Here is a 20,888-nt window from a genome sequence, read left to right on the forward strand (position 1 = left end):
GGTTGCTGGGTTATAGGATGGACATATTTTTAGCTATAGTGGATACTGGGAGCAAGTTTTTTAATTCCAACTATGAAGAGAGAGTTGATAATAACGGCACCTACTATTACGGCTGCTGCCAGATTGAATGAGATAATCCAGGTGAGGTATTTAGAACTGGCACACTGAAATTCACAAAACACAAATCATTGCTAGAATGGGAATGGGAATAAAGTTATCTGGCTAACTTTTGTTAACTTTTAAATGTTCCCATAATGAATTAGAGGCACAAGGAATTTCCCTAAGGTTGTGGGATATAAAAGTGATACATGACTATTGTAAAAAAAAAAATTCAAATGAAATGGAAGCATATAAGTAAAAGGTGGAGTTCACCCCATTTTTTTATTATTAGAGAAAAGAGTATGCACTAGTATTTTGCGTGCATTTTCTTATGTCATCTGCACGTTTTTATTTGATAACGCCGAAGGTAAGGGGTTACAGGCTGGACCTTCAAAGCTGACCCAAAGGATGCTTCACCCGGGGCTGGTTGGTCCCTCTCTCTGGGCCTCAGTCTCCCCATCCATACGGTGAGAAGCCTGATGATCTCTGAGCTCTAATAATCACTGCTCCAGGTCTAGCTCTGGCAGAGGAGGGACCTGGCGTCCAGCCATTCGTGTCTCTGGGATACAGGAGCAAAGAGCGACACATCTTTACAGCCCAAACAGGCATCGCCTTGAATCTCTCCTTGGCCTCATCCACCCAGGATCCCAGAATGGCATTAGGCTGGCTGGCTGGCCCTAGGAGCCCCTGTCCTATACCTCTGTCCTCACCTCAGGGGCTGCCAGGCTGACCACCCCCACTGTGCAGACTCCCCTCCCCCAGGGTGGCAGCAGGAAGAGGGAAGAAAGAGGATCGTCTCCAGCTGGCCCGGGAGACAAACCTCCTTGTGCCCATCAGCCCTCCAAGAACCCCCATCCATCCTCCCTCCCTCCCCAAAGGCCTGTCCACGGGGACTTAGGATCAGCCAGAAAAGTCAGGCAACTTTTCAGGGACCGGAGCGAGGGGAGGTGAGGTCTCCCAGCCTGGCCCAGGTCCAGCCCCTGAGAGCAGCGTGGTGCCCAGCCCCACCCCTTGCTGTGCCCTGTCTGTAACTTCAGACTTTGACCCTGAGCTCCAGTCCCAGCTGAGGACAGGACGCCCCAGGCTCGGGAGCCTCCCTTTAGGAGATAGGACCCTGCACCCGTAGCAGCTGCCTCTTTTCTCCAGAAATTTGGCACGCCAGGTGAGTGGGGGCAGGGGTGGTGACGCAGCAGATCTGAGTGTCCTCCCAGTGTCGACAGAGAAGGTCCACGTTAGAGCCTGACGCAAGTGACAACCTTGCAGGGACCACAGGTAAGTGCCTTCACCTCTCCAAGCCTCAGTTGCCTCATCTGGAAGATAAGGGTCATAACTCACCTCTTCCAGGGTTAATCTGAGTATGAAAAGAGGTGAGGACTATAGGGGCTTAGCACAGAACTGGCACATAGCAAGTACTCAATAAATGGTCATTGTTACTGTCTGGGGGGCTGGGAGCTGGTAGCCTGGTTTTCCAGCGTTCACAGAATCTTTTCCATTTTAAAGATAAACTCTGAAGCTTCATAGGGGTTAGCCACACGGAGCTGATTACATTCATTCAAATACCTCACCCGTGACTTGTTCGTTTTTTTTAAAAAAGCAAGTCTTTCCTATTTTTTGCACATGTAGCCATCAAAGGCATGAGCTGCTTCAAGGTTCGCTCTCGGGACAAGGGAAGTTATAAGCAAACAAATACAAGACTGAAAGGTAAGCGGAAGGTGTCAGCCGCCAATTTCTTGCCGGCCGCCTAAAGAGCTCTATGGCGCAGCACGGAAAAGCTCAGATAGAACTGGGTCCAGATCCGAACGCTGTCCCACACTGGCTGTGTGACTTCGGGGGAGTGACTTCCTCTCCCGGAACCTCAGTCCTGCCTCCCTAGAACTTCTTAGAGCAGTTGAGAGGATAAAGTAAGAGGATGTCTGTACTGCATCTATATGTGTCGGGCAAGTGGCAGGCGGCCAAAATTCCCTTCCTACTCCACAAATACACAGACGTTACAATTACACACACACAAGCACACGTAATAACCCCAGCTATTTGCATCTTCCTGAATGCACACGCCAAGCACGCTTGTTTGAAGTAATGGCATAAAGCAGAAAAGTGCAACACTAATAAAAACGTCAGCAACAGCAAGAAAATGGTTGAACGATAACAGAGCTGTGTGCAGACGAGTCCAGGAGTTCGTTACCCACACGCATGAATGATTTTACCCGAGGCTGGGTCTGTCAGATCCTACAGTCTGACTGCCAATTCTGATAAGAACCTTATGCATTTATATTCCAGTTAAATGCATACACACACACATGGTTGCTACAATCAGTATCAAATCTGATTCATTTATTTAACTAAGATAATTGACTTAGGACACACATTTTCCCTTTTCAATTCTATGCCTACCACCAACACAATAAAATTCCTGTACTCGTCGTATTTCGTGTTTTTTTTCAACACAGGACTTGGAAGCCTTGACTGTTTTTCTTCACCTGCTTGACTTGATGGTTTTTCAAATTGTGGGATTAGCATGGGGTGTAAGCACACAGCCTTGAGAGTCAGCCGGCCTGGGCTCTGCTTCTCACCAGCTGGTGCCTAAGCCTCAGTTGCCTCATCTGTAAAATGGGCAGAAGGACAACCCTGAGGGTTGTTAGAAGATTAAAGTAGATAACGCACGTCAATTTCTTTTAATTAATTAATTTATTTATTCTTGGCTGCGTTGGGTCTTCATTGCTGCGCGCGGGCTTTCTCTAGTTGCGGCGAGCGGGGGCTACTCTTTGTTGTGGTGCACGGGCTTCCCATTGTGGTGGCTTCCCTTGTTGCGGAGCACGGGCTGGCTCTAGGCGCGAGGGCTTCAGTAGTTGTGGCACACGGGCTCAGTACTTGTGGCTCACGGGCTTAGTTGCTCCTCGGCATGTGGGATCTTCCCGAACCAGGGCTCAAACCCATGTCCCCTGCATTGGCAGACAGATTCCTAACCACTGTGCCACCAGGGAAGTCCCACATGTCAAGTTCTTAGCACAATGAGTAACACATCATTGTGTTACTCACATCATACTAGAAGTCGAAAAGCTAGCCGCTGCTATTGTAATCTCCCCACGGCCAGGTCTTTTCTTTCACAGAGACTTTTAAACCCCAAGACTCTACAGAGTTTTTGCAAACATGTGACTTTGACTGAGTGGCTCCCCTTCTGTGAACCTCAGTTTCCCCTTCTGCACGATGCCATCTTGCTTATCTTTAGAATTTTAGACATTGGAGAAACTGAGCCCTATGCTGTCACCCGTCCCTCCTTGTCTTGGCCAGTTGGTTCTAGAAGTTGCTCTGGGTCCCCCCGTCATGATCTTCTCTTGGGCATGTGCCACCATTTCTAACCAGAGGCTTTGCCACAGCCTTGTTATTGGAGACGTGCCATGTGATGGCTTCGGTCTGAAGTCTCTTTCTCCCTGCTCAGAAACCTCTCGCTCAGTCAAGTGAAGTGACTTACCCAGGATCACACAGCTGGTGTGTGCCAGAGCCAGGCTGTCTAACCCCCAGCCTGGGCTGTTACTGCCACCTCTCCAAGCCACACCGCCTCCTGGGTTCATTATGGGGAATTTGGAAAATACAGGAAAACCCTCTATTCCTGCCTTCTTACTGTCAATGTCAAAAGTGGTCAAGGGCTTCCCTGGTGGCGCAGTGTTTGAGAGTCCGCCTGCCGATGCAGGAGACACGGGTTCATGCCCCGGTCCAGGAAGATCCCACATGCCGCGGAATGGCTGGGCCTGTGAGCCATGGCCGCTGAGCCTGCGCTTCCGGAGCCTGTGCTCCACAACAGTGCGAGGCCCGCGTACCAAAAAAAAAAAAAAAAAAAAAAAAAAAAAGTGGTCAAATTTCCAGAGGATATGCAGAGACAGAAAGCCCAGAGAAGGGAAGTAACTTGGCCCAGGTCACACAGCAAGCCGGCAGTGAAGCCAGGTCTGACTCTCCCTCCTTCCTCTCCCCTCCTCCACAGCCAGTGTTTTTCCCATTGTTATTTTCAAGGTGCTAGGGGACAGAAGGAGGCCACCACAGATGGAGGCCAGGCCCTGTACCAGGAACTTTGACCAGGCTAGTCATTTAACCTTCAGGCTGACCCCATGAGATGGGGTTAACCCTATTTCACATCTGAGGAGATTGCATCTCCTGAGGCAAAGGATGGGGGAGGAGGCGAGGGGTCTCTGAGAGGGTCCCCCTGCAACTAAGCCCAGGCTCGAGTCTGGAAGCAGAATCACCCAGAGGAACGAGGCTTTTCCGCTTTTTGGTTTTATCTCCAATTTGGCTGCTGAAACCCCAACAGAGTCCAGTTCTTGTGGGCTGGAGCCATTTTCCCCTTTACAAAACTAGGACATATTGAGAATGTCCTGCCGTTCAGGGCCATGGGCCGCAGTTGCCAGGAGGCGAGGTCTGTGGGAGGAGAGCTGTGAGCAGAGAGGAGGGAAAGTTGAATTTGGCCCTTCCGGGCACAAAAAGTCCCCTTGTTCTGCCTTAGCAGGAGCCTGCACAATATTTCCCTGCTGTGCAGTCCCAAGCAGCTTCAAGGTCAAAAGCTGGTAGGTTTTCTAAACTTCTGAGGACCCAGCCAGCCAAGCACCCCAAGGCAGGCCTGGAGGGGATGTGCTGAAGATCTGAGCTCTGAGGCCAGACATTGCATCTGACTTGCTCACAGCTGCATCCACTAGCGGCCAGCTTCGCACACACTAGGTGTGCAGTGTGTATCAAGTTTACCTGAATTAAAATTAAATCCTGGCAGCACCATTTACTGGCTGTGTGACTTCAGGTAAGTTACTCCACCTCTTTGAGCCTTCGTTTCCTCATCTGTAGAATGGGGCCAATAACACCAGCCCCTACTTTCTAAGAATGTGAGGGACTTAGACGAAATGACGCTTGGGAAGCGCTTAGTGCAGGGGCTGGCACACAGTAGGTGCTCCGCAAATGTCAGGAAGTCACTTCTTCTGCACTAGACACTGTGTTAAGCTTTTTACGTTTGCCATCTTGTGGAAAACTCCCATCTACTCTCCAGGGCATGAGTTATTTTTCTCATTTTCCAGAAGAAGAATTTGAGGCTTGAGAAGCATCTTGGCCAAAGTCATGGCCAGCAGGGAGCAGAGCTGAGATCTGAGATTCGAAGCCCATTGTCCTAACCATTAGACTAACCAGACTACAGCTGGCCAGGCACGCTGCTGGGCCCTTTTTTTTTCCCCAGCCTGGGGACAGGGTATTCGAGGAGAGTCCCCAGAGAAAGCTGCATCACTTACTGGCTGTGTGACCTTAGGCAAGTTGCTTTGCCTCTCTGTGCCTCAATTTTCCCATGTGTAAGGGCCACTGAGGGAATCAAGTATAAAAAGGGCTGGGCGGTGTCTGGCATCTTCTAAGCCGTCAGTGGATGGTAGCGATGGTGGTGCTGGCATGCCTCAACCCTGACCTCTCCCCGCAGGCTGGCACGATGCGCGTGGTAGTGATCGGAGCGGGGGTCATCGGGCTGTCCACCGCCCTCTGCATCCATGAGCGCTACCACTCGGTCCTGCAGTCGCTGGACGTGAAGGTCTACGCAGAACGCTTCACCCCGCTCACCAACACTGATGTGGCTGCCGGCCTCTGGCAGCCCTACCTCTCCAAGCCCAGCAACCCACAGGAGGCGTGAGTGAGGGTCCCAGAGGGTGGCCTGGGGCCAGAGGGGCTGAGTCTGCAGAGAGGATGTTCCCTCTCAGGGTTCCCATCACCAATTACAACCTTTTGTGGAGGCTCTGGCCTGACATGCTATAAAGACAATACGCATAAATATTGTCCCTGCTGTGGGCCAGACAGATGCTATACTTGATCGTGGCCAAAAGGCTGAGAAGCCATGTGTGCCAGATAGATGGAGACTTTGTCTCCATCCCTCACCTAAACTGGGTGGCTGGGATGCTCAGTGCATCTGTCCATCAGGAATGCCTCTAAGTGGGTGGATGGATGTTCAAGTTTAGCAAAGTGGCAGAGGTCATTGTCAGTTTAGAAACCACCAGCCGCTTCAACAAAGGAACCCTCAAATGAGTAACGGCTCAAACAGAAGTTTCATTCTCATGCCCATAAACTCCAAAACCAGTGTTCCTGATCAGTAGGTGGCAATTCAGGGGCCCGGGCTCCTTCCATCTCATGGCTCTGCCATCCTCCTTGTGGCTTCCAATGTTGCCACGGGCCAGTGCCTGTAGAAGGAGCACAGCATGAGGACCACCTGGGAGGAGACGTTAGGGTCAGTTGGCAAGAACGCAGCCACATGGTCACACCTATCTGCAAGGGAGTCTAGGAAATGTTGTTGAGCTGTGTGCCCAGGGAGGGGAGAGAAAGTGTTCAGAAGAGTAAGTGATGCCTGCCACTGGCATTTACAGTGGGGGGGTGCCCAGAGTGAGCCTGAACCACGGGGTTCACAGTCCCCAAAGCAGTCAAAGCTTTCGTTTAAACTCGCAGCTACGTGATCCCAAGCCAGAGGTAGGCTTCAAATAGTTATGATGGAGCATCCTTTTTTTTTTTATTTGAAGTGTAGTTGATTTACAATGTTAATTTCTGCTGTACAGCGAAGTGATTCAGTTATACATATATCTACATTCTTTTTTTATATTCTTTTCCATTATGGTTTATCATAGGGTATTGAATACAGTTCTCTGTGCTATACAGTAGGACCTTGCTGTTTATCCATTCTGTATACAATAGCTTACATCTGCTATCCCCAACCTTCCACTCCATCCCTCCCCCAACCAACCCCCTCCCCCTTGGCAACCACAAGACTGTTCTCTATGTTGATGGAGCATTCTTTGTTACCCCTCTCCTCTATCCTATTAATGGGAAAATATTAGAAAGTTTGGGGAGGGGGAAGACCCGTAGCATTTGGGGCACTGCAGAGTGAACGTGGTGGATTTCTAGATCTGGACACATCCCACTAACCTGATCACAGCCCCATGCAAGCCAACCCTTGGAGCTTTCATTAGGTGACTGAGATCTGGGGGATCCTTCTAGGCGCTGGAACCAGCAGACCTTCAACTATCTCCTGAGCCACATCGGTTCTCCCAACGCTGCAGACATGGGCCTGGCCCCAGTCTCAGGCTACAACCTCTTCCGTGAAGCCGTTCCGGTGAGTGAGGAGTCCCTGACCATAAACCATAGGGCAGAGCCTTGATCAGAGACCAGGGGGTGGGGGGTGGTGGTACTTTGAGTCTCTTAGGCAAAGTCTCCTGTGTTCAAAACAGGTTTACTTTAATTTCTATTTTTGCTTTCAAAATCATTTTCATTTTCAACTTTGTTATTAAATTGGCAGAGACCAAAGAATCTTCTGATGAACCAGGGAAACTAGCCCTTCTTGAGTGGTATGGGTGAAATACAGACACATCCTGGAGTGGGAGGCACTTGACGCTGAAGCCAAAAGGTTTCCTGCTCCCCTGGAGGTTCCAGGACTTTCCATCAAGATGGACTAAAACACTCACCCTGGCACAGACTTCTAAAGTACTTACTATGTGCCAGGCCCTGTCCTAACCACTTTATAACTAATGACTCATTAAATTTTCATCATAACCAGGAATTTAAGTGCTATCATGGTCCTCATTTTGCAGATGAGAAACTAGAGGCTCCAAGAATTGGGGTAACTTACTTGAGCTCACAAAGCTTTAAGTGGCAAAGCTCGAATTTGAACCCAGCTCGAATGAAAGGCAAAGCCATGGGGGATGTTCTCAGGTTGTTTGGAGAGGGTGGTCTGGCTGGGTGCCCAGAATCCCATGCCAGTTCTCCCAGGTTTATTCAATGTCTAGCACTGTGCTAAGGGCATTACTTTCATTAATCTGTTACCTTCCAAGAGTGATTATTAACTCCATTATACAGATAAGAAAACTGAGTCTCAGAGAATTCAAAGTGGTCAGTGGTGAGGCCAAAATCTCCCCCCAGGTTGTCTGACCCTCCACTCTGCTACCTCCCACTCTCATCCTTTGGTGACCTTCACTGTCGCCCCTTTTTTTCTCCCCTATTTATGACCCTTACCCTATCACTCATCCTCAGCCTTATTCTTACCCTTCATATAGCATCATGGTTAAGAACATGGACTCTGAAGCCAAACTGTGTGGGTTCGAATCTCAGCTCCACCATTTATTAGCTGTGTGACCTTAGACAAGTTACTTAACCTCTCTGAGCCTCAATGGGCCCATCTGCAAAATGGAACTAAAAATAGTATCTACCTCAATGGGTTATTGCAAAGATTATTGGATTGGTATGAGTAAAATGCTTGGAACAGCGCCTTACACACAGAAAACATTATATAAGATTTTGTTATTATCATTCTTATTGATGTTCATCCAACCCTGTGCCACCTTCTCTTCTTCTAAAGGACCCTTACTGGAAGGATGTAGTTCTGGGATTTCGGAAGCTGACTCCGAGAGAGCTGGACATGTTTCCCGATTACAGGTAAGGTTACTGCCATGGGTGAAGGAGCTGAGGCCCCACAGTTCAGACAGACTTGTCCAAAAGATGGAGGCACCAAATTTCCTGTTCCATCCCTGGTCTACAGCCCCATACTCTGGTCTCCCAGTGCTCTGTCCAGCTCTTTCAGAGAGCCCACCCACCCAAACTGCACCTTAGACTAGGGAGGTAGGGGATACGGAATCATAGATCTCAAGCCCCGAAGTTCCATAACACTATCCTATTTTGTAGATGAGGAAACTGAGCTTCAGAGAGGCCAAGTCACTTCCCCAGGTCACACAGCTAAGTGACCAGAATGGGATTCCAACCCAGTCCAAACCCCTCTATTCTTTTCACTATAGCCTGATGCCTCTCTGGTCCTCTCTTCACCTCACCCCATGTCTAAACCCTCTCTACAGATGCACATTGATCTCCACTTGCACACCCCAATGTCAGGAATGGCTTCGTCTGATAGAAAATATTCCCTTGCTTCGAGCTGAAAACCACTTCCTCCTTGAATGTCACCCAGTGGTCCTCGCTCCACCCTTTGGGGGCCCAAAGAATGTGACAGCTCCCACCTCCATATGATAGCCTTCAAATAGAGCTGTGATCCTGATCTTTTATTCCCACCTTTTGCCTCCTGTGACTCTAGCTATGGCTGGTTCAACACAAGCCTGATTCTGGAGGGAAGGAAGTATCTGCAGTGGCTGACTGAAAGGTGAGATTTTCAGCTTCACTTTGAGGAAAGCACCTCCCAGGGACCAGGGCTGTAGTGGATGATTGTTCGTGGGATTTGTCTTTATATTGACCAACGCCAAATGTTGATGAAAACCTTTAGGTTTGGTGGGAGCTATCCTTGTTCCTGACCGCCTCTGTGCACTAAGACAGTGGCTTCCACACCTTGTTGGAACCACCTGGGAAGCTTTTTACATGTGATACAGTATTTATTATCGGCCTTACTAAAATCTGTGATGGCTGTGTAATAGCTTTAAATAGATTCTCTTAAGTTTTCCAGATATATTTACATCATCTACAAAACATAAGTTGTTTTTTTTTTTAATTTTTAAAATTTTAATTAATTAATTTATTTATTGGCTGCATTGGGTCTTCGTTGCTGCGCGTGGGCTTTCTCTAGCTGCGGTGAGCAGGGACTACTCTTCATTGCATTGCACGGGCTTCTCATTGTGGCGGCTTCCCTTGTTGCAGAGCACGGGCTCTAGGCACGTAGGCTTCAGTAGCTGTGGCACGCAGGCTCAGTAGTTGTGGCTCACGGGCTTAGTTGTTCTGCAGCATGTGGGATCTTCCCAGACCAGGGCTCGAACCCGTGTCCCCTGCATTGGCAGGAGGATTCTTAACCACTGCGCCACCAGGGAAGTCCAGTTTTTATTTTTATACCTCATTTTTTTTTCTTGTCTAATTGCTGTACCTCTAGAATAACACTAACTAATACAGATGATAGAGGATGTCCCTGTCTTGTTCCTTATGTTGATAGGAATCTTGTAGTGTTCTAAGTTAGCAAACATTAGCTTGAGAGATACAATTTGTACTCATATTCACATATATTCATATTAAGGAAGATTCCATATATTTCCTATATATTATTATTTTATTAAGATTTTTTAAAAACTGGAATGGATGGTGGCTTTTATCAAATGACTTGGGGAGGTTTTTAAAAATATAGATTTCAGGACCTCACTTTATACCTACTGAATCAGATTCTCTGGAGTGGGGCTCAGAAATTTGTATTGTAAGAAGTTCCCTGAGTGATTGTAATTATCAGCCAGGTTTGGAAACCACTGTATTAAAACATGGTTATGTCTCCTAACCTTGGGACACTTATGACTCTTATCCAGCTCCTTCCAGGAAAGAATGCTCCCAGTTTTTCTATCTTGAGGAAACCATGTGGATAAAATAATCCTGATATTATGCTTTAGCTTGCATGTGGTTTACTTCCTATTCTTTTAATGTTTCTATTATATTTCTAAATAGTGACATACATTTTTTCTCTGTGGAATTTAGGGAGGGGTGGGTGTCCCCAGCCCACCTCCTTCCTCATGCTCTGCTTCAGATAAAGAAGCAACTGGGCTTTGTCCCAACCCTGCCCCTCCTCCACCCTGCATCTCATTCCCTTTGATAATACAAAGCAGGGTGGTGGTAGTAAGAGGCCTGGGTTTGAGTCCTAATCCCATCACAGACTCGCTGTATGACTTTCAGCAAGGCCCTTCTCCCATCTCCATCTGCCCAACGTGGGGCTTGGACCATCTCAGGTTTCCCAAGGGACATTTCGTGGACCACTAGTCCACCAAGGTGCTCATGAACTGGACTACACAGCCATATTCTCAAGGAGCATCCCGTGGGACTAACATCCACAAAAGGTTCTTTGGGAAATGTCCCCCACGCCATCCTCTTGCAGGGATGGGACAGAGAACTGAATACTGGATTTTCTTTTATGTGTTTGATCATCCCAGGTTAACTGAGAGAGGAGTGAAATTGCTCCTAAGGAAGGTGGAGTCTTTTGAGGAGGTGAGCTGCCGGGCTGGAAGGGGCTGGATGTGGGAGAGAGGAGAAGAGGGGAGGCCTTTGCTTCCTGTTGCAGGGTTGGGGGGCCCCTTCTCAGGCTCCTAGCATCCCTTTGAGGTCTGTCCCAGATGCTAGGTCTATTTTTAATCCCAGAAGGACTCAGGCATTCTGCCTTGATGTTGGTGTCAGAAGCAAAGGGGCAGTGGGATCATGGTGGCCATTGGGGGCTATATCTACATCTGAGCCTCAGTGAGTTTTAGGGCCAGAGAGCTGGCTGCCTCTTCTCAATATCAGCTGTACCACACCCCCAAGTTCCAGATGCTTGGTTGCTTCTTACCAACGTCTGAGATGATGTTCCTACAAAGTCAAGGCCCTCCACTGACTTACCTCCAGAGTGACACCACCATCAATAATAATGACAGTAGCAGCTACCATCAGCAGGTACTGGCAATGTACCAGGAGCTTTGCTGTGTGACCTCACTCAGTCTCAGTACCCAGAATGGTGCTTGGCACATGGAAGACTCTTGTACTTGCAGCCACTAACGTGTTCGAGCATCTGCTCTAGGTCAAGCCCTGAGGGGCACTTGGAATACATACTTGACTTACACACAGTTCTCAATCCCAAGGGGCTCACAGCCCAGTGTGGCAAACACTGGTTCATGAAAAATAGCAGTGTGACCCAGGACTGACCTGTGAGGGGAGTCACTGGGGCTGGGCTGGGAGTTTGGGTGCCCATGATGCTACATCCTTGAGCTGTGGAGCTTCCCATACAATGCACGGAGCTGGGGCTTCCAATGTGCCTTCCTCAGATGTCTTGGCAGAGCAGAAGACAAGAGAATGAAATAAAAAGGAGTCAGAAGGAGGGAGAAGACTATCTCTGTGTCCTTTCTGACTTCTTCTAGAAGGTTCCAAGAAGGTTTCCCTCTTCCGTAGTATTCTTTTCCAAACACTTTTTTTTTTTTTTAAATTAATTAATTTATTTATGGCTGTGTTGGGTCTTTGTTTCTGTGCGAGGGCTTTCTCTAGTTGTGGCAAGCGGGGGCCACTCTTCATCGCGGTACGCGGACCTCTCACTATCGCAGCCTCTCTTGTTGCGGAGCACAGGCTCCAGACGCGCAGGCTCAGTAATTGTGGCTCACGGGCCCAGCTGCTCCGCGGCATGTGGGAATCTTCCCAGACCAGGGCTCGAACCCGCATCCCCTGCATTGGCAGGCAGATTCCCAACCACTGCGCCACCAGGGAAGCCCCCCAAACACTTTTATAGGCAGAGTCATACAGCACACTATGAACAGATGTTACCGGCCCCATTTTATAGTTAAGGAATCTGATCTGAAACTTGAGGAGGTGATGGGACATTTCTGAGGTCACACAGTAGGTAAATGGCAGAGCGGAATTTGGAGGCAGGTCCATGGGTTCCTCACTGAGTCCCCTCCTGGCTGTTCCACAGGGAGCAGAGAGTTGCAGGCTGGGAGGATGCAAGGGATACTAAGGTCCTCATCCCCTTCCATCCCACCTGCCCTCTTGGTTGCTACCAGGTGGCAAGAGGAGACGCTGATGTGATTATCAACTGCACTGGGGTATGGGCTGGGGCTTTGCAACCAGATCCCCTGCTGCAGCCAGGCCGGGGGCAGATCATTAAGGTGAGTCTGAAGGTGAGGGATGAGCTTTTGTTGACAGAAAGATTGTTTCTGCCTATTTCATCTCCAAAGATAGAGGCTGAATCGGGGGACATCTGTTAGAGGAATCCCCCAGTGTTCAGGGAATTTGCACGTTAAAGAAACAAGAAGAACCAACATGACCCTCCCAAACATACTTCTTGGGCAGGGTTCTTCTTTTTTTTTTTTTTGGGGGGGGGGCGGGGTTCTTCTTAATAGTAAAGTGTGTGTGTGTGTGTGTTTGTCTGTCTGTATGTGGAAGCTGCATATGCCTGCCATAATAAAAAGAGCAAACATTTATGGAATGCCTACTAAGTGCCAGACACAGACCCAAGTACTTCATTGTGTTAATTAATTTGATCCTCGCTGCAACCCTTTGAGATGGGTTCTATCACATCACCATCGCCATCTTATAGATGGGGAAACTGAGGCACGGAGGAATTAAGTAACTTGCATAAGTTCACATCACAGTAAGTGATGGAACTGGGATTAGAACAGGTAACCTGGTTTAAGAGCCCAGGTGTGTAAGCATTGTTCCACACCACCTCTCACTGTGTATGTGTGCGTGTGTCTGAGGCATGCCTATTTGTGGGTATGTGTGCATGTGTGTGCCCATGTGAATACTGGAGTGCATTCATAGGTATGTGTGTTCCCGAGGTGGGCCAATGTATACGTGCATTTACACATGTGTTGGGCTTTTCTGTGGATGAGAATGTGTGATGCTTCAGGAACTGGGGTGGCTCTCAATCAGGGCAGCTCTTCCCACAAAAGCAAGCAGTCTGGTGCAGACTTGCGACAGAGGGGTCATTGAGGGTTAAGGAATGACTTTGCCACTGTTGTCAGAACATCTGGTCATAGAGGGGAGCAGGCGATGGGAGCCCACTGATTTAACTCTTCTGATGAGACTTCTCTGTCTTCAATCAACAGGTGGATGCCCCATGGATGAAGCACTTCATTATCACCCATGACCCAGAGAGTGGCATCTATAAGTCCCCGTACATCATCCCAGGGTAAAAATCTGATATTGTAGGCAGAAGAGGAAGCACCTTCCTGCTCGTTTTATGCCCCCGCTGCCTGCTCCAGGGCTCTTTCTTCTTTTCAGGTTTTTTCCTCCAATGCTTTTAAGTGAGGTTGAGCCATTAAACCTCGGGGAAGGCAGGTCTCAGCCTTAACTGCCACATCGCGCGGCTTGTGGGATCCCCGACCAGGGATCGAACCCAGCGCCTCGGTAGTGAAAGTGCAGAGTCCTAACCACTGGACCACCAGGGAATTCCCCTGGGCTCCTGGCTTCTATCTTGAACATAACCTGGGGTGACAGTAGTGGTGATGCTGGAGACAAAGGTAGTGGATGTGATGGCAGTGACACCAGCAGTGTTGTGAATGGCAATAATGGTGGTGGTGATGGGGTTGATGATAATAATGTGGATAGAGGAATGGTGGTAGTGGAGATAGTATTGTTACAGCAGAGGAGATCAGTGTTGATGGTGGTGGTGAGTGGGAGTTGGGGGTGGCAGTTGGTGCTGATGAAGATGACACTTACCAATGATGACTTTTAATAATATGGCAGAGATGAGTCTCAAAGGCCATGTTAATGTTGTGACTGTGCTGACTGCCTCAATGGCGATGTTAGTGGTGTGGCAGAGATGACGGTATCAATGGCAATGCTAATGGTGGTGGTGGAAATAGTGAATGGGATTGATCGTGATATATTAATGGTAGCAAAGAAGGCAGTAGTGAAGATGATGTTGTTGATGGAGATGACAATGTTTTTCCCAGATTTATTGAGATATAATTGACATATAACATTGTGTACATTTAAAATGTACAACATGATGATTTGATATATGTATATATTGTGAAATGATTATCACAATAAGGTTAGTTAATGCATCCATCAACTCACATAACTATAGTTTTTTTGTGGGTGTGGTGAGAACATTAAAGATCTACTCTCTTAGCAACTTTCAAGTATATAATACAGTATTGTTAACTATCGTTACTATGCTGTACATTAGAAGGGATAACAATGACAGTGATGTTAATGGTGATGGTGGAGGTGGTGAAGTTTGATGGTAATGACAATGGCAATTGCAGTGATTTTTCTTTGAATTTTATTTTTTTTATACAGCAGGTTCTTATTAGTTATCTATTTTATACATATTAGTGTATATATGTCAATCCCAATCTCCCAATTCATCCCCCACCACCACCACCTCCGATTTCCCCCCTTGGTGTCTGTAGGTTTGTTCTCTATATCTGTGTCTCTATTTCTGCCTTGCAAACCGGTTCATCTGTAGCATTTTTCTAGATTTCACATGTATGCGTTAATACATGATATTTGTTTTTCTCTTTCTGACTTACTTCTCTCTGTATGACAGTCTCTAGGTCCATCCACGTCTCTACAAATGACCCAACTTTATTCCTTTTTATGGCTGAGTAATATTCCATTGTATATACGTGACACATCTTCTTTATCCATTCATCTGTCGATGGGCATTTTGGTTGCTTCCATGACCTGGCTATTGTAAATAGTGCTGCAATGAACATTGGGGTGCATGTGTCTTTTTGAATTATGGTTTTCTCTGGGTATATGCCCAGTAGTGGGATTGCTGGGTCATATGGTAATTCTATGTTTAGTTTTTTAAGGAACCTCCATACTGTTCTCCATAGTGGATGTATCAATTTACATTCCCACCAACAGTCAAGAGGGTTCCCTTTTCTCCACACCCTCTCCAGCATTTGTTGTTTGTACATTTTCTGATGATGCCCATTCTAACCAGTGTGAGGTGATACCTCATTGTAGTTTGGATTTGCATTCCTCTAATAATTAGTGATGTTGAGCAGCTTTTCATGTGCCTCTTGGCCATCTGTATGTCTTCTTTGGAGAAATATCTATTTAGGTCTTCTGCCCATTTTCTGATTGGGTTGTTTGTTTTTTTAATATTGAGCTGCATGAGCTGTTTATATATTTTGGAGATTAATCCTTTGTCCATTGATTTGTTTGCAAATATTTTCTCCCATTCTGAGGGTTGTCTTTTCGTCTTGTTTATAGTTTCCTTTGCGGTTTATAGTTTGCTTTTGCTTAAAAGCAAAAGCTTTTAAGTTTCATGAGGTCCCATTTGTTTTTATTTCCATTATTCTAGGAGGTGGGTCAAAAAAGATCTTGCTGTGATTTATGTCAAAGAGTGCTCTTCCTATGTTTTCCTCTAAGAGTTTTACAGTGTCCAGTCTTACATTTAGGTGTTTAATCCATTTTGAGTTTATTTTTGTGTATGGTGTTAGGGAGTGTTCTAATTTCATTCTTTTACATGTAACTGTCCAGTTTTCCCAGCACCACTTACTGAAGAGACTGTCTTTTCTCCATTGTATATCCTTGCCTCCTTTGTCAGAGATTAGTTGACCATAGGTGCATGGCTTTATCTCTGGGCTTTCTATCCTGCTCCATTGATCTATATTTCTGTTTTTGTGCCAGTACCATGTTGTCTTGATGACTGTAGCTTTGTAGTATAGTCCGAAGTCAGGGAGTCTGATTCCTCCAGCTCTGTTATTTTCCCTCAAGATTGCTTTGGCTATTCGGAGTCTTTTGTGTCTCCATACAAATTTTACGATTTTTTACGATTTCTAGTTCTGTAAAAAATGCCATTGTTAATTTGATAGGGATCGCATTGAATCTGTAGATTGCTTTGGGTAGTATAGTCATTTTCACAATATTGATTCTTGCAATCCAAGAACATGTATATCTCTCCATCTGTTTGTGTCATCTTTGATTTCTTTCATCAGTGTCTTATAGTTTTCTGAATACAGGTCTTTTACCTCCTTACGTAGGTTTATTCCTAGGTATTTTATTCTTTTTGATGGTATTATGAGCAGAGATTATAATGTTTTTTAAGTTTATTTAATATTTTAATTTTTTTGGAGTATAGTTGATTTACAATATTGTGTTAGTTTCAGGTATACGGCAAAGTGATTCATTTATACATATACATGTTCATTTTTTTAGATTCTTTTCTTATATAGGTTATTGCAGACTATTGAGTCGTCTGCAATAACCTATTGCTACACAATGGGTTACACATCTCTGTGCTACACAGTAGGTTCTTGTTAGTTATCTATCTTATATATAGTAATGTGTGTGTGTTCATCCCAAGCTCCTGACTTACCACTTCCCGCTATGTTTCCCCTTTGGTAACCATAAGTTTGTTTTTGACACCTGTGGGATGATAATGTTGAAGTTGATTTAGGCAAACATGGTGGTAAGGGTGAGCATGGCAATGACCCTCCCCCCCCCCACCCCGTTATCTCAAAGGCTTTGTTTTCCTTCATCCTTGACCCTGCCCACTTTTACCAAGGATCCAGGCAGTGACTCTTGGAGGCATCTTCCAGCTGGGGAACTGGAGTGAGACAAACAATATCCAGGACCACAACACCATTTGGGAAGGCTGCTGCAGACTGGAGCCCACACTGAAGGTAAGGTGGGGAGAGATATCAGTGCCCTAGACCAGGATCCTAGCAGCTTGAAGATCAAAAGGACACTTGAAGATGGGAAGATATCACGACTGGGTAACTGGGCAAAATAATTCCAACACGGGACTCTGGATTATACCAGAATTGGACAATGTACAGGGCAGTCCTGCTGTGGGTTGAGGAAACCTATCTGGTCATGGCTAAGAGTTGCTCTCTCTTGAGGTGACATCCCTTAAACACCTTAGTCTGTCTTCACAAGGAGCAGATGTATTTGTTGCAGAAATCTCAGTCTTCACAACTGCCTGCTAGTGGTGATAACAATAGTGATGGTCATGAAGACAGGATGGAAGTAGTGGTTGGTGTTGATGGTGATGAAAACGCTGAGAGTGGTGATAATGATGGTGATGAGGTGATATTATGGTGGTGGCTGGTGGGGACGGTGACTGATAAAGATGGGATAGTTGATAGAACTGGTGGTGAGATGGTAGTAGTATAGTAATGATGTTGGTGGCCGATAAAGGTGGTGATGATCTTAATGGTAATTAACAAAAGTGACTATGATAGTGCTGGTGGTGGTGATGGCAATGAAGTTCCAAAAGTTAACTCTCTATCACCTAAAAATGGCATCAGAAAAAAAAAAAAAAACCCAGAGATGAATTACCAACAATTTTCTTTCCAGGATGCAAAAATTGTTAGTGAATGCACTGGCTTCCGGCCAGTACGCCCCCAGGTTCGACTAGAAAGAGAACAGCTTCATGTTGGATCTTCAAACACAGAGGTATGCTCTCCCGGCAAGGAAAGCAATGCCATCCCCCAACTCCCAAGAAGTCTCTGGCATTTTCGGGGTAACAGTCATGCTGACCTGAGGTGGGGGCAGTGGTGGCTAATATCCCCTCCTCTATAAATGGGGAAACTGAAGCTCAGTGATGGTAAAGGGCCTGCTCAAGTTTACATAGAGGGCAGTGCCTCGATTTGCTAGAGCCTGTGGTCGAATAGAAGGAAAAGGGGACTTCATTGAGCATCTACTTTGTGTCCATGACACGAATGACCTAACTGAATCTCCCCCACAGCTCTTTGGGATAGGGACTGTTCACCCCATGCTTCAGATGAGCAAACTGGGGTTCCCAGAAGTGGAAGTCAACTTGCCTACATCAGACCAGTGGTGAGGGGCAAGGCTGGGATGTGGTTTGAATCTGAGTCCAGAGCCATTTCCCAGATGTCCACGTTGTGGCTGCTCCATCATCTCTCTGGGTTCCCCTCTCGTGTCCTGTCTCATGGGGTAGGAATTGGCCTCATTGCAAAGGTAGGGGTTGTCCTGGGCTGAAGGAATCTAGGTCACCCTTCCTCCTTTATTCTGATCCTTTGGAGGTGGGGTGTATAGAAGAGTTTTGTGTATGTGTCATGTGTCCATAGAGGGTTGTGTGTCTGTCTGTAGAGAGGCCATATGTGTGTGTGCATGTGCGTGTGTGCGTGTGTGTGTGTGTGTGTATGGCAGTGGGGTTGGGGGGAGAGTCACAGACAGAGTTGAACTCCCTGCTGATGGTTTTAGCTTTGAAAAACCCCCCTAGCGTCTTGCCTCTCTCCAGGGTCCATCCATACAGTGCCCCTTCTTTTTTTTGGTGGGTAGAAGAGTCTACCTATTAACATCCTGTCTGGAGCAGGATGGGAACAAGGAAAGTGATTTAGGGAACTTCAAATAATTTGATGTGGTGGGGGGAATCTCAGACCTCAAGTTCCAGGTGATTCTACTTTTTCTGTGTTGAGTGCTTAAAGCAGGTCTGCCTCGTAAACAGAAGAGGAGTCTAGGGTGTTGACCTCCAACTCCCCAAACACTCCCCCTGACTACCCTTCCAGGGGTTCCCACATCCCACCAGCGATGGTACCAAGAGGAGCTCTGGTACCACCAGGCTTACCTAGGATACTTCAGGAAGCTCCTGAATCTTCTAGGGACCTTCTCTCTTGCCTCTCCCAGGTCATCCACAACTATGGCCACGGAGGCTATGGGCTCACCATCCACTGGGGCTGTGCCCTGGAGGTGGCCAAGATCTTTGGGAAAATCCTGGAAGAAAGGAATTTGCTCAGGACGCCACCATCCCACCTCTGAAGATGGCAGTGACCTCCGCCTCCCCCACAAAAACTCCCTGCTCCCCTCAGCCAACTAATCATCGCACCCATCGTTAACCCCCCACTCCACCTGACTCCTTTCTGCAAGAAGCACAAGGTGAGAGGAAACCACAGGGTCAATTCCTGAAGGAGAGTCCTGTTATCCCATGAGTCCTCAGAGGAAGGAAAACTCAGAATATCCAAGTGGCGAAGGAGCTCTGAGCGAGGGAGAGTGTGAGGGAGCCCTGAGTGAGGGAGATCTGGGTGATGGAGGCTGTTGCAACCTTGGTTCCCTAAGGCCACAGAATGCACTTGACGTAACTGGTATCAGATTTCACTGCAGGAATTTATACATAGAACTGGGGTATAGAGAAGACAGAAGAGGAGAGCCATTGAACTAGCAACATGGGATGCCTGTTCCACATCCAGCACTCCTAATGGCTTCAGCTGCCCACTAGCGGCCCCACGGGCACTATGTAACCCTTGAGGAGGACCCCTTGGGGGTCATCCCCAAAGGAATCCCTTTATAGATAACTAAATTCACCAAGCAGATTGAACGTGTCCCTTACCTTCTGGCTAGCACACTCTGGGATAGCAAACAGGCTTCCAGATGTTTTTGAGAGCTTTGAATGAGCCCAGATGGCACCTTAGCATCTTCATCCTTAATTATCTGCCTCAGCCTCTGAGGTGAATTTTAATCTCTCCGGGGCTTTGGTAAAAACCAGAACCTAGTATTCCTCATGCATCTGGGACCAGTGACACCCTATGTGCTGTGAAGGGGTCTTGATTGGCCCATGCCATCTATATCCATGTCATTTCACCTGATGGGCTCTTCATGGAGCATGTGTCATGAAGATTTTGGCTGGCCCTAAGCTAAGCAGGGTACGAGAGCCAAGATCTTAGAATTCCTGCCCTAATAATAATAACAATTATTATTTTTATTATAGTTATAATTTTTTGCATTCTAACGGGCTACCGGTGCTCAACTCTTACAAACATGACTCATTTATCCCTTACAACCTATCCCCGCCCCCCAGGAAGTATCTATTATTCCCATTTCGTAAGTGAGAGGACCAAGGCACAGAGAGGCAATACAAGGCCAGCAGCTGGGAAGGGGTAGAATGGAGATTCAGGGCCAGACATTATGTGGTTCCAGTGCCTCACTTTCAACCACCATGAAACACTGAATCCCAGGTTGGGGGGGAATATATAGTTACGAAGGAATCGGTTGGCCTCCTCCCCAACCACTGCAAACACACTGTAAAGGAACCAGGTCTCTCCTCCTCACAGCCACATTTGGGCCAAGATCAGGGGACTCTCACCAGATTGGAGTCAGGGACACTTCCTGGTGCTTGGAGTGGAACACCATTTTTGACTAAAGTGATTGCCTATCCTAAAATTCCCCAGGGAAAGTAACCCCTACAGCTCGAGGTTCATTGTCAGCAGGAACACTACAGGGCCCAGAACACAGTGAACTCACAAAAATACATGGCCAGGGCTTCCCTGGTGGCGCAGTGGTTGAGAGTCCGCCTGCCGATGCAGGGGACACGGGTTCGTGTCCCGGTCCGGGAAGATCCCACGTGCCGCAGAGCGGCTGGGCCCGTGAGCCATGGCCGCAGAGACTGTGTG

The 20,888-nt window shown here is 47.2% G+C and overlaps 1 protein-coding gene across 2 annotated transcripts; it reads left to right on the forward strand.

Annotated features, from left to right (window-relative positions):
• The first annotated feature begins 1,177 nt into the window (after positions 1–1,177).
• DAO (D-amino acid oxidase) lies at positions 1,178–20,824 on the forward strand. Of its 2 annotated transcripts, none has more exons than XM_032654194.1 (11): positions 1,178–1,371; positions 5,537–5,739; positions 7,093–7,207; positions 8,447–8,523; positions 9,170–9,235; positions 10,986–11,040; positions 12,573–12,677; positions 13,620–13,702; positions 17,042–17,159; positions 17,836–17,934; positions 19,129–20,824. In XM_032654194.1, exons 2-11 carry the CDS (start codon positions 5,546–5,548, stop codon positions 19,258–19,260), a joined length of 1,044 nt encoding a protein of 347 aa, XP_032510085.1. In that variant the 5' UTR covers positions 1,178–1,371; positions 5,537–5,545; the 3' UTR covers positions 19,261–20,824. The 2 variants fall into 2 exon arrangements, with proteins under 2 accessions (XP_032510085.1, XP_032510084.1); XM_032654193.1 differs by having other exon boundaries at positions 1,178–1,261.
• The last annotated feature ends 64 nt before the right edge of the window (positions 20,825–20,888 follow it).

This window comes from Phocoena sinus, chromosome 14 (assembly GCF_008692025.1).
Source record: "Phocoena sinus isolate mPhoSin1 chromosome 14, mPhoSin1.pri, whole genome shotgun sequence".
Classification (NCBI taxonomy): domain Eukaryota; kingdom Metazoa; phylum Chordata; class Mammalia; order Artiodactyla; family Phocoenidae; genus Phocoena; species Phocoena sinus.